The sequence below is a fragment of the Eubalaena glacialis genome, chromosome 17 (genome assembly GCF_028564815.1).
Source record: "Eubalaena glacialis isolate mEubGla1 chromosome 17, mEubGla1.1.hap2.+ XY, whole genome shotgun sequence".
Taxonomy (NCBI): domain Eukaryota; kingdom Metazoa; phylum Chordata; class Mammalia; order Artiodactyla; family Balaenidae; genus Eubalaena; species Eubalaena glacialis.
In genome coordinates this window covers 633,658-660,931 of record NC_083732.1, presented here as the reverse complement: position 1 = coordinate 660,931, position 27,274 = coordinate 633,658, and the positions used below count along the sequence as shown (strand labels likewise).

The 27,274-nt window shown below is 47.4% G+C and overlaps 2 protein-coding genes across 3 annotated transcripts in view; one reads left to right on the top strand and one right to left on the bottom strand.

Annotated features, from left to right (window-relative positions):
- Positions 1–966: 966 nt before the first annotated feature.
- Positions 967–13,325, bottom strand: MCM4 (minichromosome maintenance complex component 4). The gene is made up of 17 exons (XM_061171938.1): positions 13,260–13,325; positions 13,040–13,109; positions 12,826–12,915; positions 12,548–12,711; positions 12,360–12,461; positions 11,449–11,544; positions 11,270–11,365; positions 9,763–9,901; positions 8,291–8,511; positions 6,644–6,764; positions 5,948–6,207; positions 5,226–5,591; positions 4,644–4,771; positions 3,776–3,983; positions 2,723–2,951; positions 2,175–2,308; positions 967–1,561 (listed from the first exon to the last, which is right to left on the bottom strand). The coding sequence occupies exons 2-17, from the start codon at positions 13,101–13,103 to the stop codon at positions 1,469–1,471; spliced, it is 2,511 nt and encodes an 836-aa protein (XP_061027921.1). The 5' UTR covers positions 13,104–13,109; positions 13,260–13,325; the 3' UTR covers positions 967–1,468.
- Positions 13,326–14,183: 858 nt separating this feature from the next.
- Positions 14,184–27,274, top strand: part of PRKDC (protein kinase, DNA-activated, catalytic subunit) — a 155,220-nt gene continuing 142,129 nt past the window's right edge. The window contains exons 1-7 of one of the 2 annotated variants that reach the window (XM_061172006.1): positions 14,184–14,337; positions 16,069–16,145; positions 16,249–16,341; positions 16,643–16,717; positions 17,471–17,579; positions 18,001–18,113; positions 18,205–18,304. In XM_061172006.1, coding sequence (XP_061027989.1) covers positions 14,184–14,337; positions 16,069–16,145; positions 16,249–16,341; positions 16,643–16,717; positions 17,471–17,579; positions 18,001–18,113; positions 18,205–18,304 — 721 coding nt within the window. Of the gene's footprint in view, positions 14,338–16,068; positions 16,146–16,248; positions 16,342–16,642; positions 16,718–17,470; positions 17,580–18,000; positions 18,114–18,204; positions 18,305–27,274 lie in introns of those variants that run through there. The other variant, XM_061172005.1, reaches the window with a different exon arrangement.

The following is a 27,274-nucleotide window of genomic DNA, read 5'->3' as shown; positions in this document are numbered from 1 at the left end:
GACACGCGGGATCTTCGTTTGCCTTGTGTGGGAATCTTCAGTTGCGGCATGCACGTGGGATCCAATTCCCCAACCAGGGATCGAACCCGGGCCCCCTGCATTGGGAACCTGGGAGTCTTAGCCACTGGACCACCTGGGAAGTCTGCAGCAGTGCTCTTTCACTTAGCTTGTAATTGTGCAAGAAGGCACTCTTGTTGTGACCTTACTCAGAATGCAGTTTAGGGGGAAGGTCAGCTCTCGCCGTGGCCCCGGGACATTTCCCAGTCGGTTCAGGGAACTTGGCCTCACAACGCCCTGCACACTGTGGGCCCTGGTGTAGTGTGTGCTGTCCACAGCTCGTCAGTGGCCTGAGAACCAGCCACCTTGAGCAACTCGGGCTGGGAACCGCTCAGCATGTGGCCTCAGACTCCTCTCCCCAACGGTCTCCCTTCTCTGCCCAATTCTGGAAGCGTGAGCAGCGTCCAAACACACCGGACAGAGTTCTACTCAGAAGATTCAGAGGTTTTCATTTCAGACTCGTCTCTCGCACCCTCTGGTGATGCCCCAGCCTGACTGCCGCCGAGGCACCGTGACCCCCAGGACAGAATGGGGACCGCCGGAGCTGCTCAGATGACCTCTGAATCCCATGCCCACATTAGCATTTTAAGGCTGTTCAAACACTCAGATCTATCACTTTCTATGAATGCTTTACTAATGAATGTTGACTCTAAAAAAGGCCAAACTCATGGTGACTTGAATGTTCCAGGGATGACTTGTTACCATAGTATCTCCACCTGAGATTTCAGCTTATGGTGGTTTTATGAGAATGACTGCTAGAATTGAAATAACTTTTGAATGAATAAGATGAAATGTATTATATCTTAGTGAGTTTATGACTTACACAAAGTACTTACCGTCATGAATTTCCATGAAACCAGTGTTTATTAAAGCTTTTTTCTTAATGAAAAATAATGCCTGATAACCAAGTATTACTTATTCTATCATTTATTGAGGAAAAAGTTTTACATATTAGGGTGAAGCAGTAGAAAGCAGTGACACGGAACCCCATCATTTCCAGCCTCATGTAGCCAAGAGAACAAGCCTTGAGGACTCAGCGGGGACAGCGCTGGCCGTGCACCTCCCCACGGGAGGGATGGGAACACCCAAGCATCTCCAACGGCCACGACAAAGTCCAGCACAAAACCATGACCCAGACTGCTGTCTCCAGAGAAGATCGCACCCTGCTGTCTGTACCTACACACAGCTCAAACCTGGTGCTAAAGAAACGGCACTTCAAGAAAACAGCCGTACTATATCATGCTCATAAACTGGCACAGTGCTCTTTACTTAAAATGTTAAAAAGATGAACACACACGCTTCCCTAGGAAAACTGAACGCAGGTTAGAAAATTTTTATGCAGCCAAGTAATGACTTTGAGGCTCTTTCTCCCGCCGGCGGCAGGGCAGTGACCAGCGCTGCTCGTGGGGCTTCAGAGCAGGCGCACCGTCTTCCCAGTTACCGTCAAGAAGTCATCATCCGCCAAGGCACGCAGCGCTTCTTCAAACATATCCTTGGTAATTGCCTTTGGGGAAGAGAAGAGGAAAAAGAACTTTACGTGTGGAGCTGCGCTCCCCACTTAGAGACACAATGATTTCCAAGTTAAAGAACCACCGGAGTCTCCTCCCTTCCTGGTGGCTGTACACACGTCTTAACGCTGCGTCTTGGGAGTGGCAAACGTTTCCTGCCAAGGGCCAGGAAGGGAGGGCGTTAGGGAAGCAGGCAGGACTGGACCCGACCAGCAGAGCTCTTGCCATGAACTCAGCTTTCCTTGTAACAGCAAGAGACTGCAAACGCTCTAAGTGCCCACCAAATGGTTAAGTAAATGACGGGGGAGGCATGAGATAAAGTGAGTAAGTCATGAAGTGGATTCTGCGTCACAGATGAAGCTAAGAGTACTGACACGGCTCAAAACCATGCATCCAAATCCACACAGAAAACCGAAAGCCCAACAAAATTCTCATCGCTATCATTCCCTGATGGTGGGTGGTGATCTCACTTCTCTTCTTTATCTGTAACTACTTAAACAATTTATTACTTAAACTACAAACGAAGGAAAAAAATTAGAAAAAAACTTTAAAGCAGCATCAAGGGAAAAGAAAACTCTATTAAAACAAAATATACACATAAACACTTACTATATCAGACTGTCCCCGAATATCTTCAAAAAGTTGCTGGTATTTCAGGGCTGGCGTTTTGCCCTTGGATAAAATAAGCTTTTTCAAAGCTTCAGCTAACTCTTCTTTCCGTTTACGAGAGGTGGCACTCATTCCTGATTTAAAAGAAATTAGTGAAGACGTTTCTGCTCTAAGGAAGCAAAAGTGTTTCAAACTTCCATTAATATTTCTTTAGTCATAAATCAGCTATACTCTTTAAAAAAAAAAACTGTTTAGTCATGTCACCACATAAGGTTAGGGGACAGTCAGAGCAAGTTCTGAATGCTGTTCCCAGTTTCTGAAGAGCTTATTTATAGCTGCTGCTTTCCACGGAGACAGTCCAGGCAATGCGCACAGAAGCGGAGCCGCCCCCGCTGGGGCAGAACCGCTCCTCCAGGGGCGCGGTGCCCGGAGGGCGGGCGGGACAGACCCAGGCCGTGTGCGCCCGCATCCACCTCCTCAGCATCCCCGTCACGCGCTCAGAGGGCCCACCCAGGGAAAGGCGGCACCCCCGGCCCGCGCAGCCCCACCTGTGGTGAGGATGGAGATGTCCACGATGCCCGTCCGCGGGTCGGTTGCCGACTGCTTCAGGGCCTCCCGGTGCAGGCGCTTGGCCTCCTCCACGTCGATCGCCTCCACCTTGTTGGAAAACCGCACCTTAGCGTGGGCTTCGGCCAAGCGGGTCAGCGATTCCAGCTGTCGGGGGTACGCGGACACCATCCCTCGGCTGCTGCCGACCTTCCTCATGTCCACGTAAGCCTGGCGAGACAGGGGACACGCCGACTCCTCACACGATGACCTCAGGGTCGCGCCTGGACTCTGGCCAGTCGGGCTCCTGTTAAATAACCCCCTGGGCAGGTAGGTCCTGAGGGGAGCGAGCACCGGTCCAGCCTTGGGCCTCGACCCTCATCCGGGGGAGGCACGGGTGCAGCTTTAGGACGGGACCGGGCAGCAAGGGTGTGCGAAGCCCGGCACCCAGAGGACGCGGTGTTGGGAAGGGCAGCTGAGGACTCTGGTCTGTTTGTTTACACCCCTGCGAGGAGCAGGCCAAGGATTAGTGGGGCAACATGCAAGAGGTAAATTGTCTAAACCCATACACGGATGACGTAATTCCTTCAAGATGACAGAGACGGAAAACCGCGTTATCACTTGTAACTTTCACTTGAGCATCTTCAGGGCTTTGTCAGGATGTAAAGCCCATCAAAGCACTAGGAACCTTCTCAGTGTCACAATGTCTACTGAGTATGTGTCATCACGCACTGCTGCCCACTTAAAAGGTACTAAGAAGTGAACGTAAAATACTTATTTTTTTAGAAACGAGCAAATGCAGCCCAGAGACCAGAATTACAAAATCACTATATAGCATCACCTACATTTCAACTCAGGTATCCTGGCCTTAAATACACTGTGCTTACACGTACTTAAATATAAAGAGTGTGCACAGCGTGTAGAGATGAATCCCTTTCCCCTTCCTACATCTGGAGAACTCGATTTTGCAACACAGGAGGGAAAACAGTTGTAGAAGTTTTAGAGGCTGTTTCAGAGGCTGAGCAGCACCCAGCTGCGCTTTCGGCCGCAGGTACCTCGATGAGCGCCTGGCTGGCGTCCTGGCTCAGCCGCGGCAGGACGGCGCTGTGCGCGTAGGCGATGTAGTCCCTGAGCACCGCCATGTCCAGGACCTCCTCCTGTGCCTGCTCCTCGCTCTGGTAGTACAGGGACACCAGGTGGTGAGCCAGGCGCCGGTCGTACGCTTCGTCCTGAGGGTCCAGCATGAGGAAGATCAAGTCAAACCTGAGAAAACATCACAAGCAGTTTTCCCAGCTGGGACACCCACGTACCTGTGAGTGGACCCCTGGGCCTCCGGTTCCCCTGCCCCGGCCCCGCAGGCCGCTTCTGCCCGGGAATACCGGGCACTGACAGCTGAGCCAGAAGCAAGATGCTCCCAAGGGAAACGCTGCTGTAATTCTGAAGACTGGAAGATGCGAATGAAAATACATTCAACTCTTTTGGGGAGAAGGAACTATCTGTTAAAACAGTCAAGTAATCAAAGTCTAAACATACCTATCTTCGAGAAAAAGTATGGACTACCTGACTCCCCTTCCACAAATTTAATTTTCAGACCCTTATCTATCGTGTAAAACCGCTCTCTGCACTTTGTTGATTCTCTACAGCAGCTTTAAGACCGAGAGCAGTGAGAGGCGGGTTTCTGAAAGGATGAAGGTGAAAGGCCCTAATTGCTCCAAAAAACGAGTACGCATCAAGGTGAGCAGAAAAAACACACCGTCCTTGCCTGGAAAACTCGTGACCAAGCAGATGTGCAGACCTTGCACTGGCCTGAAGAGTTTACAACATTAGCTGGGTTCTGCCTGCATTTCCTTCTCAAGCTCCCCCTGAACGTTCCACTGGTGAGCAAAGTGAGACCATCTCTTCTATGAAAACGTGTTTGCGTACCTTGACAACAGTGTGTGGGGCAGCTGGATATTCTCAATGGTGGTTTTTTTCGGATTCCACTGAGACTCGACAGGGTTTGCGGCTGCCAGGATGGAGGTGCGGGCGTTGAGTTGACAAATAATCCCAGCCTGGCGGAGGGACAGTGTGGTTAGAAACCTCGCCCCGAGGCCGGCGGGACCTGTGAGCCACCTCCGCCTGCGTGCCCTCTGCCAGGGATCCGCCGTCCCCACGAGCCACGTCACCCGGCACAGGTGACTTCTGCACATGCGTCCCACTGGGGACAGCCCTGAGCGCTCAGTCAGGCCAAGGACCGAGCTGTAGATGGAATGTTTGCTGCGACTGCGTCTTTTTCAGTAACCAAACCCCGTGCATTAGGACAAAGTCAAGTTCTACGAGTACCACACGTCAGAGGGTTAGGACAGCGCAGAGGAGGAAAGAGGATCCTGTGGAAAATACTCAGATTGAGCTGGGACCTAACAGGAGTGTCGGCCAGTCTCCCGAGCGGCAGGTTCCACAGACGCTGAGCTTCAAGCCCCCCGACACCCCACCTGTGTCCACGCCGGGGCAGAGCGGGCGACTGACCTTGGCGATGGAGAGCGTCTGCTGCTCCATGACCTCGTGCAGGACGGAGCGTGTGCTCTCGTTCATCTTGTCGAACTCATCGATGCAGCAGACGCCGTTGTCACTCAGCACCAGGGCGCCCGTCTGCAGCACGAGCTGCCGCGTCTCAGGGTCCTTCATGACGTAGGCGGTGAGGCCCACGGCGCTGGAGCCCTTCCCGGACGTGTACTGGCCCCGGGGGACCAGGTTGTACACGTACTGCAGCAGCTGGGACTTGCTGGTCCCTGGGTCCCCGCAAAGCAGGATGTTGATCTCGGCGCGGAACTTGCCCCTTCCTGTGTTGCTGAAATCCTTTCTCGTCCCGCCAAAGAGCTGAAGCAGGATTCCCTGGATGGGCGGACGGGCGGACAGACAGACAGGTCTCAGTGCTCACCTGCCGCTGGCAGCTGAGACGCAGTCAGATGGACAAAGGGTGACAGTGAAGAGATCAGAGGACGGGAGGGGCTGCGAGTCAGCCCTGGGGCACGGATGCCATAGGGGGCCCGGACCCCACCCACCCCGGGCTGCTTCTGTGCCTGGAAACGAGACAAGGATGCGGACCATTCCCGTCACCAACAGCCAAGGCAGGCGGTGGGCCCTGCTCCGCCCAACGGGCCGAGGCTCAGCCTTTCCGGGGTGTCCACACTGTCTGACCCGAGAGCTCTCAAGCCCAGCTGCAAGTGAGAAGCCCATCAGTCAGTTACCTTCTTTATATCTTCATGCTCATAAATGCTCGGAGCCAAGGCGGAAGCGAGTCTCTCATAAATGTCTGGTTTTCTGGAAAGCTCCTTAAGCAATTCCACACGCTTCTCTGAAAAAAGTTTCTGCTCTGCTTCTTCGTCGAGGCCGTGCAGACGCTTCGAGTCGGTTTTCCGATAGTGAATGACGTCGATGTGGGTTTTGTAGACAGACTTCACGTTGCTCACTCTGGGATTGACGCGAATGGGGACCGCTCGGTAGATGCCTGAGGGCACAAAGGACACACTCTCACCTGCCCGACCTCGGCCTGGAGCACGGGGGGAGCAGGGCTCTGGGAGGCTCCGAGCAGAGCCAGCGAGGTTGACCCGGGACCACCGCCTCCACACGCCACCTGCTCGCCTCTGTGTTTGATGCATCGCGGTTTGAAACAGAAGTTTCATTTCTCTTAAACCGAATGTAAGGAATTATCAATAACTACCTGAAAGAAAATACCTAAATCCCGTACTAAAAACCTAGAAAGAAAGGAAACCCGAAGAGCTCCAATACTGAAGGTCGCTCGCAAGTCTTTTCAGACGATAACAGGGAGACAGCCTACTGTCTGGGCAGGGGCCGTGTCGGAGGTCAAAGGCAGGCGCTGGAAGCAGCAGCCCCAGGCCAGGCACCCCCGACCAGGTCACAGGGCTGACTCTGGAGCCCCTCACCTGTGACGTGCACTCTGTCCCCAGGCTGGACCTTGTCCACGAGGTCATTGTGGGCGGCGAGGACGACCGTGTGCGGCGTCTGCCCCGCGGGCATGTCTTCAGGGGACTCCTGGAGCTTGATCTGAGGGGGCGGGGAGCAGGTGCCTCAGGACAGGCCCAGAGCCCTCCCCGCCCAGCCACTCGACAGCAGCGCCTCTGCTGCCCCGGGGCCTCGCTGTGTCCACCTCTGGACACCCAGTCTGATGCGCACGCATTCTGAGGCGGTTGTTCGTTTGGAGGCTGCCCCTTTGGGGGCGGGGAGGCCAGGGCTGTTCTTCCCCGTCTTAAGGCTGTGGCGGGCGCGTCTGCATCAGCGTCGGCCTGCATTTCTAGTTCCTTCTGGACGCTGCTCCCAGTGTGCTTCTGGGTGGAGAAGCACCCCCCCTTCAGGTCACCGTGCCTCCCAAACTCTTGCCTGTCCTCCTGGTGACATCGACTCACCCACAGCTCCTGCCGAGCAGCTGCCAGACTCTGCCCCGGGTGTTGGGGACTCTGCCCCAGAGCGGAGGGACACACATGGTCCTGGCAGCGCCAGGCGCGGCGGGAGGAGAAGACAGGGCGCACGGGGCGGGGGTGGAGGCTGTGCGTCCCACCATCAAGGGCAGGGAAGGCCCTTCTCAAACCAGGTGACCGTCGGGCAGAGGAGAGGCTGCCAGGGAGGGGCCCCGTGTTCTCAGCGACAGGACAGCAAGCGCAAGGGCCCCGAGGCAGCCTGTGCTCGGGAGGAGCCGGGAGGACGGCAGCGAGTCCGCGGGCAGAGCCTCGGGAGCACCCAGGCCCAGGAATTGGTGCCCACGTGAGGTGAAAGCTACTCACCTCGATGACCCTTCCATCAGCAAGAAAGTGGATGCTTTTCACACTCGTTAGTGTTCTCCTAGTGACTCCCAATAAGGGAAACTATCTCTCGTCCTATACTTTGAACTCATTCTCTCCACTTAAAGTTAAGATTGCTTAAACATTATAACAAATCAAAAAAATCTTCACTCCTTATGCATACTTTACACCATTACAATCACAGTAAATAAATGGTTTTCTGCCTTTCTCTGGCATTTTAATCTGCATCTTAAAATTTTTCATGAATAAAGAGCTACAAGGTCAAACTCCCTAGGCAATACAGTTTATGAGAAAAACTTTGGAAAAACTTCTCAGCCCATTCTTTACCAGCGGTAGAATTGCCAAATGACAGAATTTAATCAAACGGTGTTTACTGTTCTTAATGTTGTATACACTCTTATATCCTACAATCTTAAGTATTTCCCATAGAAGCATCTCGTGTTAAATTTGACTTAATAAATCACGAATGACACTGAACTTAAGATATTCAGTTGGAGAATGCACTCCTCCCCTATGACAAGAGTGTGGAACACAGCGCATGGGTGCCCGCGGGCGGTACAGCAGTGCTGCGGCCCAGGGCTGGGGCCTCAGGCACTCTGAGGGCTCAGCTTCGCCCTCTAACACACCTGCTCTCCAAGGAGGAATGAAGCTGCTCAACCCATCAGGAAGCATGGTTTCAGGGCTGCACGAGTGGACAAGTTACACTTGGCTTTTGAGGACCCGGCTGGGGCAGAATGAGGACGGGGCACGTGGAGGGGGGCAGGGGCCACGCACCATTTGCTTGTCGGAGAAGATGGAGCGGTTGTGGATGAGCGCCATGCTGTGGCTGGTGTGGCAGCGCTCGCACACGCAGGGCTCGGCGATGCGACCGCGGTCTATCTCCACCCGGGCCGTGTGGGCGCACACCTGGCACTGGAAGAAGGCCTCCTGCATCTCCGGAATCAGCTGGGACGTCCTGATCACCATGCCACTGATGGCGATGAGCTGGTCGATGTCTGCAAGGCGGGGAGAGAGGGCGGCTCGTCCCGGCTGGGCGTGGGCCTCCCCAAGCTGGACGCCAGCTGGGGCGGGTCTGGCTCTGCTGTCCAGCCGGGAGAACCTCACCGGAGGAATGGAGGTGCTGGGATGGCGGGGTCAGGGGGAGACGCTACGGCCAGAGCACGAACGTCTCACTGGGTACCCTCAGCTCTGACCTGAGATGCCCCTCCTGTGTCCAGTCTGCTCCCTCCCAACCCCTTAGGTCTACTGACCCTTGCTGAGATAGGCCGACCCGAGGCTGCCTGGGGACGACCGGACCTGTGAAGTGGCTGTCACAGCCCACGCACTCGTGATAATCTTCTCCATAGTCAGGCCCACTATACGTGGAGGGTTCAGAGACTTACCTGTCCCACTAGTAACTGTGGCCCCTGATATAGCATTTCCCCAAATAAATAACATAATAGAATGTTTCAGGTCTGCTTTCCAAATCTTCCACCACAGAGTCCTCCCACTGGGGCCCAGTGTGCTCCGTCTCTCCCTGCGCTGAGACACTCCTGGCTCTGTTCTTCTGCCTCTTCTCTTACTTTCCAAACTATATTTCCTCCCTATGCTTCAGTGCAGGGATCATATTTTATATTTGTCTTCTACTTTGATTCTGAGAGAGTGCCTTCTTAGTAAAATAACTGTAAAACTATCATAATTGGATAAGTTCATCTTAAGATAGAAAAGTATCAAGAGTTACAGCATCTTTTATATAATTTCAGTTTAGTTAAAAAAGGTATGGTGGGGCTTCCCTGGTGGCGCAGTGGTTGGGAGTCTGCCTGCCGGTGCAGGGGACACGGGTTCGTGCCCTGGTCTGGGAGGATCCCGCATGCCGCGGAGCGGCTGGGCCCGTGAGCCACAACTACTGAGCCTGCGTGTCTGGAGCCTGTGCTCCGCAGCAAGAGAGGCCGCGATGGTGAGAGGCCCGTGCACCGTGATGAAGAGTGGCCCCCACTTGCCGCAACTAGAGAAAGCCCTCGCACAGAAACGAAGACCCAAAACAGCCATAAAAAAAAAAAAAAAAAAAGGCATGGTGGACCCATAAGCATACGGGGTAACTGAACCTGCAACTGGTTTCTGTCAACTCCCAGTCCGCCACCGTCACTGTCACCAATTCCTTTAAAGTTCCTTGATGAAGTGACTTTCACGTAACGTACTTTCTTGCTATTAAAAATATTATCTTCTGTATGTCAACTACATCTCGGTAAAGTGGAAAAAAATATTACCTTCTGGATTCAGGTTCCTCATATTCTTAGTCTTCAATGCGTTGAACGGTCTTACTTGAATCTGATGTTCTAAGATTGAGTCAGGATAGCGGTCAAAGAAGATCTCATTGACAGCCATGTCGAAAGTTGGGATAACTTCCTTTAAAAACAAGTATAACGGTGCCAAGCTGTGTTTGTATTTTTATCTTAGGGTTAAATTTAATAAAGCAATTCATGTTAGCAAGGCATAAAAACAAAAAGAATATGTCATAATCCAAAAGCATTACCCTATAAAATCACACATGCTATTTGTAAACCCTTGGGCACACTGAAATCTCTCACCTCTGCATCTTCTCACTAGAGTTAAATGAGATGAGACATGGACTTCCCTGGTGGCGCAGTGGTTAAGAATCCCCCTGCCAATGCAGGGGACATGGGTTCGAGCCCTGGTCCGGGAAGACCCCACGTGCCGCGGAGCAACTAAGCCCGTGCGCCACAACTACTGAGCCTGCGCTCTAGAGCCCGCGAGCCACAACTACTGAAGCCCACGTGCCTAGAGCCCACGCTCCACAGCAAGAGGAGCCACCGCAGTGAGAAGCCTGCGTACCGCAACCAAGAGTAGCCCCCGCTCTCCGCAACTAGAGAAAAAGCCCACGCGTAGCAATGAAGACCCAATGCAGCCAAAAATAAATATATCAATTTTTTAAAAAATGAGATAAGACATATAATCGTGCCTTCAGGATGTGCTGGCATGATTGTAGGCTTTTAATGGGCAACAGAAGCTCATACTTTCACATCTTACTTTTCTTCCATAACAGAATGATACCAAAATGGGTTAAATCATAATATTCCAATTTGTTAACACCTGTTCCTCATTTTGCAGATAAGGAAACAGCCTCTGGGAAGCTGAGAAACTGGACCAAGGTTACACAGCTATTAAGCAGCAAAATCAAGATTTAAAACCAAGTCTGCCTGCCTCCAAAGCCTAAAGCTAGAATCAATGTAGCTGATGCTCTGTTAATAAAGCCTGACCTTAAGCCCAGAGAAAACTGCAGTATGGTTAACACAGCCTGTTAGAGAAGGCAGGTATGTGTAAGTGTTTTCGCTTAATATGTTTTAAGTCATCAAACCCAACAAGCTGTCAATCATGAGTCACCACTGTTTTATGTACTAAGAAACGCTGCCAACCAAACAACGACATGCCGTCAACAATAACACACACCCCAATTTCTAATGTTAACGTGTGGAAAAGTGTTCATCTTAAAGAAAACAAAACATGGTTTTAAGAGGTTTTGGGCGACTTCCCTGGCGGTCCAGTGGTCAGGACTCCTCGCTTCCACTGCAGAGGGCATGAGTTCGATCCTTGGTTGGGGAACTAAGATCCCACATGCCATGCGGCAACCCCCCGCCCCCCAAAAGGTGCTTTGGAGGCATATTCTCTGTTACTAAGGAAACCCCACTGTCCAGAAACCCTACAGATGCTCTAGATGTTTACTGCAGTCCCCCAAGTTCAAGGGCAAATTCTTACCTGTGGGTAGCAAATGAGCTGTCTGTATAGATTTGTGTCGAATGATCTTATGTGTTCACAGTTTACGTTTAAAAACGGCTCTCCAATAACGTTAATCTACAGGGCAGAACAAACAGGTTATATCCTGCTAACCATTTCAACCCCTAGTTTGAATTTTCAGGTTAGCGTTATTTCATTACCTCCCCAAGTCGCTGCATGTACAGAGGCTCAGTAACGTCTGTGCCAACGCTTTCTTCTTCTCTAGCTAGAGGATCGATGAAACGCTGAAGAAATCTCTTAGCGTGGGAAGAGAAACAGTAAGCTTAATGCAGTTAGGAACCAGCAACTGCTCAAAATAAAGTTATGAACGCTGGGGGCCACGTATCTTTTCAAGTTAGCTAAGATCTGGAAACAGCCCAAGTGCCCATTTATAGACAATTAGCTTAAGAATGTGTGATACATACAGATTTATATATGTATACACATAATGGAATATTAGCCATAAAAAAGAATGAAATTTGTCATCTGCAGCAATATGGGTGCACCTAGACAATATTATACTTAGTGACGTAAGTCAGATGAAGGTAAATACTATACATCATTTACGCGTGGAATCTAAAAAGTAACACAAATGAATCCATATACAAAACAGACTCACAGACACAGGAAACTTATGGTTACCAAAGAGCAGGGGGAGGGAGAGAGGGATCAATTAGAAGTATGGGACTAACAGACTCAAACTATCAGTCATAAAGTAGAAAACAAGAATTTACTGTACAGCACGAGGAATTACATTCAACATCTTATAATAACCTACAATGGAACATAATCAGAAAGAGAAGTATAATCGAATCACTTTGCTGTACATCACTTTGCCGTACACCTGAAACTACCGCATTACTGTAAATCAACTATACTTCAAAAAAGGAAACTAGGAACGGGGTCAGAATTTGGAGACAAGCATAGGTGTTTTTCTTTTTCCTAAAAACTGAAAAAGACACCACCAATTCTGAGCCATGTGAAGATCTGCTGCTAAATACCGGGGCTACGTGGATGGAGGTGACACGTACTTTCCCCCACATCTCCGGAGCCCCGAGGAATGACACCTCACCTGAAAGTTTTCTTTGCACGTTGCCACATTTACATCTGTTCCCCAAATCACGAGTTTTTGGCCCAAAGACTGCTCGCTCGCCACTATATCCTCTGCGGCCGGCTGCACAGGAAAGGCGACGGGAGCAGGTTCGCGGGGGACGGCCCACCTCGCGCGGCCCACCGCGCCCCGGGCGGCCCCGCACTCACCCCGTCCGAGTGCAGGTCCACCTGCAGCCCTTTCCGCGCCGAGCCCAAGTCGGGCCTCTGCCGCACAGGCGTGCCGCGGACGCCGCTCCTCGGGGTGCCCTCCACCCGCGAGCTGGGGGTGCCATAGGTCAACGGCGAGCTCACGTCCAAGTCCAGGGGGGCCGCTGGGGAGCGCGTCCACAGGGGTGAGTGCGGCGAGGACCCCTGCGGGGCGTCCGCTCTCCCCGCCCGGCCCCTCCCGGCCCCCCCAGCCCCCGATGCCCGAGCGGGCAGCGCACCTGCGGGCGGCGCGCGGGGCGGGCTGCGGGGCTCGGCGCCGGGCGACGCGGGCAGCGGCCGCGGCTCTCCCGACGACAGCGGGTCCTGGCCTGTGGGGGAACGGGCACGCCGGCGTCGGCGCGGGCGGCACTGCGGCCGAACGGGGCTGACACGGCACCGCCCACCCTGCCTCCCCGAGGACCCCGCGGGGCACGGCCGCACGCGGACACTCACGTGGCTGAGCGGGGGCGGCCCGCCGGGAGCCGCGGCGGCTCGGGGTGGACACCGGGGACGACATGGCGGGCTGCGCAACAGGGACGCAGGCTCGCGGTGACGCTCCCTGAAGACCCCCGCCCCTCTCTCCTCGCTCCGGCCCCCCGCCCCTCGGCCCTCCCCTCAGCACCGCCGACCCCGGCAGACCCCCGCCTTCCGCGCCGGCCGGACCCAGCCCCACCTAAGGGTCGCGCTCCCGCTCCGCTTCAGCAGGGGCCAGGTTTCCCGCCGGCGGCACCGTTGTCTCCGCCCCCAGCGGCGGCCCACCAATCGCAGCAGCGCCCTCGCGCGGCCCCGCTTCCGGGAGGCACCACTGTGCAGCGGCAGGGGGGACGGGACGGCCGCCCCGCGCCCCGCGGGACACCGACGCACAACTCGATCGGGGCTCCCCCGCTCCGGTGGTCTTGTCCGAAGCCGGAATGCGATTTCGCGGGAAATCTGGGGAGGCCGCCGGACAGCGTTCGGGGGCCGGCCACTACAGGGCGTGCCTAAGGAGGAGCCGCTCCTGTGTCCCTTGGGAATCCAAACGAGCGAGAGAGACAGACACACACACACACACACACACACACACACACACACACACCCGTCCCGGCCCTCCTTATCAAGGGCTAGCTGTGGCTCCTGACTCGCGCCGTAGCCTGTTTCTTTCTGCCTTGGGCACTCGGTCAACTCCAATTCGCCACCTGTCCTCCGCATCTATTTCCGGAGGTCGAGCGGTTGGATTCCTGATTCTCCCCGAGTTTTGACGTATTGTGCTAAGTGTACTGTGGGCCACACATTCATAAGCCTGCCTCTATCTTAATGCACGTCTAAGCCGTTGATCCTACAGGGAGGGCTCCCTCCGCCATGGTCTTCGACAACGTTCCAGCGCCCTCACCCGCCCCCGGGGCACTTCTGCGCCAACGCTCGATGTGCGCAGGCCCCGAGGACCCCGCTCCCTTCCGCCCGCTAAGGCCCCGCCCCTCTCAGGACCCCGCCCCCTTGCCTCGGCACTTCCGGGCCCCGGACAACTGTGCGCACGCGCCGGAAGCCCCGCCCCCCCGTTCCCGTAGGCACTTGCGGGCCCGGGTAGCGCGGGCGCACGCGCGGGTCGTTGCTGGGCGTCATGGCGGACGCGGGGTCTGGCGTGCGGGGTACTCTGCTTCAGTTACAGGAGTCCTTGTCCGCGGCCGACCGCTGCGGAGCGGCGGTGGCCAGTTGTCAGCTGCTGCGGGGCCTGGGGCAGGAGTGCGTGCTGAGCTCCGGCCCTGCGCTGCTGGGTGGGTACGGCTCCGGGCTTCCGACAGCCCGTAGCCCAGCAGCCCTTGCGGGTCCGGCGTGGACGCCTCGGGCGGTGCTTGAACGGGCTGGTCGGAATTCGTGATGTGTGTAAAAGTGGTTTGTCAGCTGCCTCTTTTCTTAACGGCAGAGGAAAGGTATTTTAAAACCAAAGGTGGTGAAAATGACCTGAATTTGGTATCGTTGCTATCCACGGTGTGGAGGGACGAGAGGAGAGTATTTTCTTCCACCTCAGTGTCGCCTAAACCCACCAGCACCTTTTCCAAACCCCTGTGTTTGCTGTTCCTTCTTTTGAGAAGCAAGCCATGCTGTTCTTTTAACTCTTTAGCTACGCCTGGATGAGAACTTTTCCTTTTGCAGCAAAAGTGCCTCATTTCAGCATTTTTAAATGTGTCATCGCGTGAAAACATCTGTGATATTCCCTTTTTTTTTAAAAAAAGGGGAAAATGAATCTTTAAAAAAATTTTTTTTAAATTTCGTTTATTTTTGGCTGCATTGGGTGTTTGTTGCTGCGCGCGGGCTTTCTGTAGTTGCAGCGAGCGGGGGCTGCTCTTCGTTGCGGTGCACGGGCTTCTCACTGCGGTGGCTTCTCTTGTGGAGCACGGGCTCTAGGTGCGCGGGCTCAGTAGTTGTGGCTCGTGGGCTCTAGAGCGCAGGCTCAGTAGTTGCGGCGCACGGGCCGGACCAGGGCTCGAACCCGCGTCGGCAGGCAGATGCTTAACCACTGCGCCACCAGGGAAGTCCCAGTGTTATTCCCTTTTAAAGCCGCAAGTATGCAGACTCTTCATGTTGTGTCCGCTTAATTAGAAGGTAGATGAGATTTTCTTCCTAAAAAAGTCATTGTTGAATAAGGTGGAGAAATACTGTAAGAAAAGTCTTGAAGAAGATGCTTTGCAGTACCTATATATTGTCAGGGGTGTACTAATGGCGAAATTAATGACCAAACAGCAGCATCATTGTGTAAATGCTTTCTAGTCTGAGTTCTAGGAGTTCAATTTTGTTCCTTTAGTAACTTTCCGTAAAGCAGTTCCAGGTTCACTCTGCATGTCCAGGGTGTGTCCTTTCCCTGGAGAGATTATAGGGGAGTGTACTAGTTTTCTGTTGGTGCTAAAACGTGCCACTGGCTTGGTGTTTACAACAGCGCAGGTTTGTTAGTCCTATAGTTGTGTGGCTGGAAGCCCAGCACGGGTCTCAGCAAGCTGAAACCAAGGCAGCAGGCAGGGCCACTTTCCTTTTCTTTCTTGGATTACGCTGTCCCCCTCCCCCTTCCTCCATCTTCAGAGCCAGCAGCAGAGGGTCAAGTGACATGCTTGGAATCTGTCCTGCTTTCCTGTCCTCCCTCTCCTTCCTCCCTCTTCCACTTGTGAGGGCCCTTGTGATTGCATTGGGTCCACCTGATGGCCCAGGATGCTCACCAGTTTAAGGTCAGCTGATTAGCAACCTGATTTTCATTTGCTATGTAAAGTTAGCATATTCACAGGTGGGTGTGACACTAGGAATTAGGGTTCTGGCATCTTTGGGGCCATTATTCTGCCTACCTCATTGCTGTGGAACATCTAGAATTTCCCGTTTTCCTTGTCAAAATACGGCAGCCTTAGGCTAGTGTTTTATCACTTAAGAGGCTGAATTGAGAAACAAGCAATACCTTTAGGGTGGGTTTATGCAGTACCTTGGCAGCTCTCTTATTTGTTTTGTTTGTTTGTTTTTTCCAGCATTACACACTTCCTTAGTTTTTTCCAAAGATTTTGGTTTGCTTGTATTTGTTCGGAAATCACTTAGCGTTGATGAAGTAAGTTGAAGATTTTCACTTTGCTCTTCTAGTATATTCCTTCACGTTGAGGTGACTTTTTTTCTTAGCCGTGTTTCTGTAATGTTTATTTCTTTTATTATAGTTTCGTGATTGTAGAGAAGAAGCCCTAAAGTTTTTATGTGTTTTCTTAGAGAAAATTGGCCAGAAGATCACACATTATTCTCTCGATATTAAGGTAAGGAGGAAAAAACATACCTCGTTATATACCAACGTCCCTTTTAACTTATGATGTAAGTTAAACTTCATTTTATTTCTGCCTTTCTTGTTGGGGAGTTTATTTTTGTTTGATTGTGTTAGAAATTAAGTGGCTATTTTTAAACATATTTAATGAGCTAAGGCCCTTGTGGAAAACTATTAAATTGTAATATATCATATACTGGTATCGCTCCTCCCAGGCATAGTTTTAGCTGTTAAGTCTTAGTTATAAGAACTAAGGTCTTTTTAATGATTTTGATATGTCTCCTTTTAAAACCTAGAATACTTGTACCAGTGTTTATACAAAAGATAAAGCTGCTAAATGTAAAATTCCAGCCCTAGAACTTCTTATTAAGGTAATTAAAAAAAGTATTTCTAAGTGCATGTATTTTCTATTTAATATATATCTTGAACTGAAAATTGGAGTTTTGGGTTATGTTTTGGGTGAGAGATGTTGTAGAATCACATTGATGTGTGGAGAAGATGCATGTTTCCCAACCATCACCCAATAACAACCTTGGTATTTTGCCCTCACACCCTTCTGGGTAGCAAAGGGAGAAGTTCGGTTGTGAGGGGTATGAAGGGAAGGTAGCGCGGAGTGTAAGGAATTGACTGCCCTTCCATTACTCTGTTACCTTTACTGTGAAAACCTAAACGCTACTAAGAATTGCCAGAATTCATCTCATTGTGTCTTTGAATGTTTTCCTAAAACCTTACACTGGGATGGGTCTGTGTGTTGTATGTAAGTGGTCATTGGGCTCACTCTCATCTAGGTATCTGTTTAGATGTGTCTCTCTTTTAGAATTTCTTTGGGTTTTGTTGGTCCTTGTCTTAATATGTCTCTGAGAACATGTGTCTAGTCATCGTATAGTTTTTTTGGGAAGGTGAAATTAAGTCTACCTCCCCTTCCCCTTTGTAGCCCCTGTTTTTCCACCACCCACCTCAACCCGTCCTCCCAAATAACGTGGCTGGATAAGAGCCCTGAGAGGCGGAGAGCGAGTGCCCTAGAGACACGTGGGTGTGGAAGTCCGCTGTGTGTGAGCAGGTGCGGTAGATGGAAGCCTTTTTGCTGCTGTCTCTGTACACTCGGCTGCCTTGTGTTCTTTCAGTTACTTCAGACTTTGAGAAGTTCGAGCCTCATGGATGAATTTAGAGTTGGAGAGTTATTTAGCAAGTTCTATGGAGAACTTGCGTTGAAAAAAAAAATACCAGATACAGGTGAGCTGTATTTAAATGTTATTTAAAAAAATATTTTAACAAATTAAAAAATTGTTAGTGTAAAACTTAGGTTTTCTCTGCCAAGGTATTTATATGCTTTACAGATGAATTATTTTTGCTGAAAACAAACCAAAATGGAGACAAGAAACAATGTGTGAAGTCTTCTTATAAAAATTTTAATCTTTACAAAAGATTTTTTTAAATAGAAAACTCACAATGCATGTCAAATGTAATTTAGTTTATAATAATAAATTTGCATAAAACATATCACGGAAGATTCAGTACATAAAACTAGATATTTTGTGTGGCTTATCGTGAAATTATTTTGAACTAAACATCCTTTCATTTTCTTATTTGTGCATTTTTGTTTAATTTATTTAAGTGATTTTAGGCCTAAATTTGTCTAAAATTTATTTTTCAGTTTTAGAAAAGATATATGAGCTCCTAGGAGTATTAGGCGAAGTTCATCCTAGTGAGATGGTAAATAATTCAGATAAACTCTTCCGGGCTTTTCTGGGTGAACTTAAGACCCAGGTATGATAAACTTTATGATCTTCTTTTCTGCTTACATATATCTGGTGAATTTTTCTCTTTTAATGATATCTTGTTAAAACTCTCCTTTCAGATGACATCAACAGTGAGAGAGCCCAAACTTCCGGTTCTGGCAGGGTGTCTGAAGGGACTGGCTTCGCTTCTGTGTAACTTCACTAAAACCATGGAAGAAGGTATCGCTTGATGGCACTTGAGTTTCTTTATTCAAAAACTACTGGTCTAAAATGAATTACTGTGTATTTTTTTGAACTTTTATACCAGTTGTGGATTCACATGCGCCTGGGAGAGACAATAGAGAGATTCCATGTGTCCTTCACCGGGTGTCTCCTGATGACGTCTGTCATAGCTGTAGCACGATAGCACAGCCTGATAAAATCTGTGGACCTTGCTCAGCTTCCACGTGCTTCGTGTGCACACATTTGTGTGTTGGGTTTAGTTTTGTGCAGTTTTAGCAGGTGTGGAGTTGTGTATGCACCATGGCAGCCAGGATACTGAGCAGCCCGTCACCAGGAGGATCCTTCATGCTCCCCTTTTATGGCCACAGCCACCTCCCCCTCCTCCCCCACCCCCTGCTCCCCCTCCTTCCTTCCTCCCCCTCCTTCCCTGCTCCCCCTCCTTCCTCCCCCCTCCCCTCCCCCTCCCCTCCTCCATCCTCCCCCTCCCCTCCTCCTTCCTCCCCTCCTCCCTCCACCCCTCTCAGTGAACACTTGGGTTGCTTCTACTTTTTGACTATTGTGAATAATGCTGCTGGAAAATGGGTGTGCAAATACCTGGAGTCCCTGCTTTCATTTTGGAGGTATATCCCCTGAAGTGGGCTTGCTGGACCATGTGGTAGTTCTATATTTAATTTTTTGAGTAATCGCCTTAGTGTTTTACACAGGGGCGGCACTAATTTACGTTCCCACCAGCAATGTACAGTTTCTCCGCATCCTCACCAGTACTTGTTGTTTTCTGTTGTTTGATCGTAGCCATCGTAGTGGGTGTGAGGTGGTATCTCACTGCATCTCCCTGATGGCTGATGGTGTTGAGTTTTTTCACAAGTGCCTGTTGCACTCCCTCTCTTTTCTTGGGAGAAATGTCTATTCAAGTTCTTTGCCCATTTAAAAAGTCAGATCATTTGACTTTTTGTTACTGAGTTGTAGGGGTTATTTGTATATTCTGTGTATCAGTTCCTTATCAGATACATGATTTGCAAATATTTTCTCCTATTCCATGGATTGCCTTTTCACTCTGTTGATTGTGCCATTTGATGTGCAAAAGTTGTTCATTTTGATGAAGTCCAGTTTATCTGTTTTTTCTTTGGTTGCCTGTGATTTTGGTGCTGTCTCCAGGAGATCATTGCCAGGTCACTGAATCGTTGTGTGCCTATGTAGAAAATCGTTTGTGTGGGTCAATCCTTGGTTCTCTGTTCTGTTGGTCTGTGTGTCTGTTCCCCTGCCAACAGCACACTGTCTTTTTGATATAACTATATAGTGAGCCTTAAATGTCGGGTGCCGTTAAGTCCTCGCATTTTATTCTTCCTTTTAAAAATCATTTTGGTATTATAAAGTCTGTGCTTTTCCACATCAGTCTTAGAATAAGTTGGTCTGTGTCTGTGAAAAACCTTGCTTGGATTTTGATGGTCGTTGTGCTAAACCGGTAGATCAGTTTGGGGAGAGTTGATATCTTTACCACGTTGAATCTTCCAATCCAGGAACACAGTGTACCTCTTCGCTTATTTAGGTCCTCTTTGATTTCCTTCATTAGCATTTTGTAATTCTTACGCTGGAAATCCTTACCTATTGATTTTAAACTCTGTTTAATACAATTTTCTACATAGCTGTCAGTAGTGTTCTTCTATAGTATCTCAAAATTAAAAGTTTAGAGGATAATCTAGCTACGACAGCATTATAAGCATTAGGAAATTCATTTCTTTTTACAAGACAAATAAAACTTTTAACCCCATAAATTCTTCACAAGAAAAAAATCTGTTTGCCCTTCCTTACCGTGTTTTGTTCAGATAATTGCCAAATTTTTCTACCTCCAGCATGTGTTTGCTTTTATTAAATCGAAACTTAAGAAATTGCCAGTATCTGGTGATTTTGCCCTGTGAAAACAGCAGTTTCGGATGTTTCCACCTAGTGTTCCTATTCACCCTGTCTTTGTTGCCTCTGACCAGGAACACTGGCGCAGCTCCACCTGCTTTCCCTTCCTCGGTCTCTTCTCTCTTTGATCCATGTCTGTGGCCAGCTTCCCACCCTGTCAGGTTCCTGCTCAAAGATCTGTTTTCTGAAGCCTTTATGCTCCCCCTGTGTGGGTCACTTCCTTGGGCTTCTGTAGTCCTCTCTGTGACAGCACTTTCTGTGACGTATTTTTAATCTACCAGGTTGTATGTTTATTTTGTCACTTGACCATGGTGGCAGGTAATGTTGCTTATTTCTTTTTGTTCTTGCTTCCTATATTAATTGACGTTTGGCGAACAAGAAAAATAATAGCACTTACTGCTTATTTACTGTGTGCTAAAGATTATTCATATTGCAAGGAAAATTCCTGTAATAACTCACTAAGGTAGGTGATAATATCTTTGTTTCATAGATTAGAAAACTAGAACTAAGTAACTTCTCCAAAGTCACTCAAGCAGCAAGGTGGGCAGAATAATGGCTTCCAAAGATGTCCTCATTCTAATCCCAGCACCTGTGACTTAGGTTATATCACAAAGCGGAGTCAGGTTGCAGACGGGATTAAGGTTGCTCATCACCTGACTGTGAGATGAGGTTATCCAGGTGGGCCCAGTATGATCACAAAGGTACTTAAACGGGGGTGAGGGAGGCTGCATGGTCCCTGTGACAGGAGAAGCTGGCTTTGAGGATGGAGAAGGAGCCCGGAGCCAAGGAGAGCAAGCAGCCTCTAGAGTCAGGAGAAGGCAGCCCTGAAAGCCTCTAGAAAAGAACACACCCTGATGACACCTTGACTTTATTTTATTTTATTTTTTCTTTTTTTTTTTATTCCTGGCCGTGCCTCACGGCTTGCAGGATCTAAGTTCCCTGACCAGGGATTGAACTCGGGCCCTGGCAGTGAAAGTGCCGAGTCCTAACCACTGAACCGTCAGGGAATTCCCTATTTTATTTTTTGAAATGAAGTATAGTTGCAATACAATATTATGTTAGTTTCAGGCATACAGCATAGTGATCTGACGATGAAATACCTTTGGAAATGATCACCTCGACGAGTCTAGTAACCACATGTCACCAAACGAAGTTATTATGATATTATTGACTATATTCCCCATGTTGTGTGTCACATCCTCGTGACTGACTGACTTCACAATGGGAAGTTTGTGGCTCTTAATCTCCTTCACCTGTTTCACTCATCCTCCCACCCCCATTCCCTCTGGCAACATGCAGTTTGCTCTCTGTATCTGTCTGTTTCTGTTTTGTTTGTTCATTTGTTTTTTAGATTCCACATATAAGTGAGACAAATACGTGGTGTTTTGTCTTTCTGTGTGACTTACTTCACTTAGCATAATACTCTCTAGGCCCATCCATGTAGTTGCAGATGGCAAGACTTCTTTGTTTCTTATGGCTGAATAGTATTCCTACAAATAGGTATATATACATAAATATTCACCACATATTTTTTATCCATTCATTTATCCATGGGCACTTAGATTGCTTCCATATTTTGCTGTTGTAAATAATGCTGTTTTGAACACTGGAGTGCATATATTTTTTCTAATTAGTATTTTCGTTTTCTTTGGGTAAATACATAGAAGTGAAATTGATGGATCCTGTGGTGGTATTTTTTTTGAATTTTTGAATTTTATTTTATTTTTTTATACAGCAGGTTCTTATTAGTTATCTATTTTATACATATTGGTGTATATATGTCAATCCCAATCTCCCAATTCATCCCACCACCACCACCCCCCTGCCACTTTCCCCCCTTGGTGTCCGTACGTTTGTTCTCTATGTCTTTATCTCTTTCTGCCCTGCAAACCGGTTCATCTGTACCATTTTTCTAGGTTCACATATATGCATTAATATACTATATTTGTTTTTCTCTTTATGACTTACTTCACTCTGTATGACAGTCTCTAGATCCATCCACGTCTCTACAAATGACCCAAGTTTGTTCCTTTTTATGGCTGAGTAGTATTTCATATATATGTACCACATCTTCTTTATCCATTTGTCTGTTGACGGGCATTTAGGTTGCTTCCATGACCTGGCTATTGTAAGTAGTGCTGCAATGAACATTGGGGGGCATGTGTCTTTTTGAATTATGGCTTTCTCTGGGTATATGCCCAGTAGTGGGATTGCTGGTTCACATGGTAATTCTCTTTTCAGTTTGTAAGACACCTCCATACTGTTCTCCATAGTGGCTGTATCAATTTATATTCCCACCAACAGTGCAAGAGGGTTCCCTTTTCTCCACACCCTCTCCAGCATTTGTTGTTTGTAGATTTTCTGATGATGCCCATTCTAACTGGTGTGAGGTGATACCTCATTGTAGTTTTGATTTGCAGTTCTCTGATAATTAGTGATATTGAGCAGCTTTTCATGTGCCTCTTGGCCATCTGTATGTCTTCTTTGGAGAAATGTTTATTTAGGTCTTCTGCCCATTTTTGGATTGGGTGGTTCTTTTTTTAATATTGAGCTGCATGAGCTGTTTATATATTTTGGAGATTAATGCTTTGTCTGTTGATTCGTTTGCAAATATTTTCTCCTATTCTGAGGGTTGTCTTTTCATCTTGTTTGTAGTTTCCTTTGCTTTGCAAAAGCTTTTAAGTTCCATTATGCCCCATTTGTTTATTTCTGTTTTTATTTCCATTACTCTAGGAGGTGGATCAAAAAAGATCTTGCTGTGATTTATGTCAAAGAGTGTTCTTCCTATGTTTTTCTCTAAGAGTTTTATACTGTCCGGTTTTACATTTAGGTCTCTAATCCATTTTGAGTTTATTTGTGTATATGGTGTTAGGGAGTGTTCTAATTTCATTCTTTTACAGGTAGCTGTCCAGTTTTCCCAGCACCACTTATTGAAGAGACTGTCTTTTCTCCATTGTATATCCTTGCCTCCTTTGTCATAGATTAGTTGACCACAGGTGCGTGGGTTTATCTCTGGGCTTTCTATCCTGTTCCATTGATCTATATTTCTGTTTTTGTGCCAGTACCATATTGACTTGATTACTGTAGCTTCGTACTATAGTGTGAAGTCTGGGAGTCTGATTCCTCCAGCTCTGTTTTTTTCCCTCAAAAGACTGCTTTGGCTATTCGGGGTCTTTTGTGTCTCCATACAAATTTTAAGATTTTTTGTTCTAGTTTTGTAAAAAATGCCACTGGTAATTTGATAGGGATTGCATTGAATCTGTAGATTGCTTTGGGTAGTAGTCATTTTCACAGTATTGATTCTTCTAATCCAAGAACATGATATATGTCTCCATCTGTTTGTGTCATCTTTGATTTCTTTCATCAGTGTCTTATAGTTTTCTGAGTACAGGTCTTTTACCTCCTTAGGTAGGTTCATTCCTAGGTATTTTATTCTTTTTGTTGCAATGGTGAATGGTATTGTTTCCTTGATTTCTCTATCTGATCTTTCGTTGTTAGTGTATAGGAATGCAAGAGATTTCTGTGTATTAATTTTGTATCCTGCAACTTTACCAAATTCATTGATTAGCTCTAGTAGTTTTCTGGTGGCATTTTTAGGATTCTCTATGTATAGTATCATGTCATCTGCAAACAGTGACAGTTTTACTTCTTCTTTTCCAATTTGTATTCCTTTTATTTATTTTTTCTTCTCTGATTGCCGTGGCTAGGACTTCCAAAACTGTTGAATAATAGTGGTGAGAGTGGGCATCCTTGTCTTGTTCCTGATCTTAGGGGAAATGCTTTCAGTTTTTCACCATTGAGAAAGCTGTTTGCTGTGGGTTTGTCATATATGGCCTTTATTATGTTGAGGTAGGTTCCCTCTATGCCCACTTTCTGGAGAGTTTTTATCATAAATGGGTGTTGAATTTTGTTACAAGCTTTGTCTGCATCTATTGAGATGATCATTTGGGTTTTATTCTTCAATTTGTTGATATGGTGTATCACATTGATTGATTTGCGTATATTGAAGAATCCTTGCATCCCTGGGATAAATTCCACTTGATCGTGGTGTATGATCCTTTTAATATGTTGTTGGATTCTGTTTGCTAGTATTTTGTTGAGGATTTTTGCGTCTATATTCATCGGTGATATTGGTCTGTAATTTTCTTTTTTTGTAGTATCTTTGTCTGGTTTTGGTAGCAGGGTGATGGTGGCCTCATAGAATGAGTTTGGGAGTGTTCCTCCCTCTGCAGTTTTTTGGAAGAGTTTGAGAAGGATGGGTGTTAGCTCTTCTCTAAATGTTTGATAGAATTCACCTGTGAAGCCATCTGGTCCTGGACTTTTGTTTGTTGGAAGATTTTTAATCACAGTTTCAGTTTCATTACTTGTGATTGGTCTGTTTGTATTTTCTATTGCTTCTTGGTTCAGTCTTGGAAGGTTATGCCTCTCTAAGAATTTGTCCATTTCTTCCAGGTTGTCCATTTTATTGGCATAGAGTTGCTCGTAGTAATCTCTTATGATGCTTTGTATTTCTGCTGTGTCTGTTGTAACTTCTGCTTTTTCATTTCTGATTTTATTGATTTGAGTCTTTTCCCTCTTTTTTTTGATGAGTTTGGCTAAAGGTTTATCAATTTTGTTTATCTTCTCAAAGAACCAGCTTTCAGTTTTCTTGGTCTTTGTTATTGTTTTCTTTGTTTCTGTTTCATTTATTTCTGCTCTGATCTTTATGATTTCTTTCCTTCTACTAACTTTGGGTTCTGTTTGTTCTTTCTCTGGTTCCTTTAGGGGGAAGGTTAGATTGTTTATTTGAGATTTTTCTTGTTTCCTGTGGTAGGCTTGTATTGCTATAAAATTCCCTCTTAGAACTGCTTTAGCTGCATCCCATAGGTTTTGGATCGTCGTGTTTTCATTGTCATTTGTCTCTAGGTATTTTTTGATTTCCTCTTTGATTTCTTCAGTGATCTCTTGGTTATTTAGTAACGTATTGTTCAGCCTCCATGTGTTTGTGTTTTTTATGTTTTTTTTCCCTGTAATTGATTCCTAATCTCATAGCGTTGTGGTCAGAAAAGATGCTTGATATTATTTCAGTTTTCTTAAATTTACCGAGGCTTGATTTGTGACCGAAGATGTGATCTATCCTGGAGAATATTCTGTGTGCACTTGAGAAGAAAGTGTAATCTGCTGTTTTTGGATGGAATGTCCTATAAATATCAATTAAGTCCCTCTTGTTTAATGTATCATTTAAAGCTTGTGTTTTCTTATTTATTTTCTGTTTGATCTGTCCATTGGTGTAAGTGGGGCGTTAAAGTCCCCTACTATTACTGCGATATTGTCGATTTCTTCTTTCATGGTTGTTAGCATTTGCCATATGTATTGAGGTGCTCCTATGTTGGGTGCATATATATTTATAATTGTTATATCTTTTTCTTGGATTGATCCTTTGATCATTATGTAGTGTCCTTCCTTGTCTCTTGTAACATTCTTTATTTTAAAGTCTATTTTATCTGATATGAGTATTGCTACCCCAGTTTTCTTTCGATTTCCATTTGCATGGAATATCTGTTTCCATCCCCTCACTTTCCGTCTGTATGTGTCCCTAGGTCTGAAGTGGGTCTCTTGTAGACAGCATATATATGGGTCTTGTTTTTGTATCTATTTAGCGAGCCTGTGTCTTTTGGTTGGAGCATTTAATCCATTCACATTTAAGGTAATTATTGATATGCATGTTCTTATTACCATTTTCTTAATTGTTATGGGTTTGTTTTTGTAGGTCCTTTTCTTCTCTTGTGTTTCCCACTTAAGAGGAATTCCTCTAGCATATGTTGTAGAGCTGGTTTGGTGGTGCCAAATTCTCTTAGCTTTTGCTTGTCTGTAAAGCTTTTGATTTCTCCGTTGAATCTGAATGAGATCCTTGTCAGGTAGAGTAATCTTGGTTGTAGGTTCTGCCTTTTCATCACTGTAAATATATCATGCCACTCCCTTCTGGCTTGTAGAGTTTCTGCTGAGAAATCAGCTGTTAACCTTATGGGAGTTCCCTTGTATGTTATTTGTTGGTTTCCCTTGTTGCTTTCAATAATTTTTCTTTGTCTTTAATTTTTGTCCATTTGATTACTCTGTGTCTCGGCATGTTTCTCCTTGGGTTTATCCTGCCTGGGACTCTGTGCGTTTCCTGGACTTGGGTGGCTGTTTCCTTTTCGATGTTAGGGGCATTTTCAACTATAATCTCTTCAGATATTTTCTCAGGTCCTTTCTCTCTCACTTCTCCTTCTGGGACCCCTATAATGCGAATGTTGGTGCATTTAACGTTGTCCCAGAGGTCTCTTAGGCTGTCTTCATTTTTTTTCATTCTTTTGTCTTTATTCTGTTCTGCGGCAGTGAATTCCACCATTCTGTATTCCAGGTCACTTATCTGTTCTTCTGCCTCAGTTATTCTGCTATTGATTCCTTCTAGTGTATTTTTCATTTCACTTACTGTATTGTTCATCTCTGTTTGTTTGTTCTTTAATTCCTCTAGGTATCTGTTCTTTAATTGCTCTACATCTTTGTTAAACATTTCTTGCATCTTCTCCATCTTTGCCTCCATTCTTTTTCTGAGGTCCTGGATCATCTTCACTGTCATTATTTTGAATTCTTATTCTGGAAGGCTGCCTATCTCCACTTCATTTAGTGGTTTTCCTGGGGTTTTATCTTGTTTCTTCATCTGGTACAAAGTTCTCTGCCTTTTCATTTTGTGTATCTTTCTGTGAATGTGGTTTTCCTTCCACAGGCTGCAGGATTGTAGTTTGATCATGTGGTAGTTTTATTTTTAAGTTTTCGGGGAACCTCCACACAGTTTTTCTCAGTGGCTGCAACAGTTTACTTTCCCATCAGCAGTGTAGGAGGGAACGTGTTCCTTTGGCTCCTCCTCTTGTCTGATTCTGTGTGTTTGTTTCTGTGTATTTGGTAGGTCAGCTGCATTTCCTGGGCTTGGTATAGAGGGTGCCCTGTGGGGCCCGGTAGTGCAGTGCCCCAGACTGCATTGGAGCCGGGTGCCCCAGGAGCGTCCTCTGTGTGACCGGGCCAGGCTGGCCTCCCGTGCGC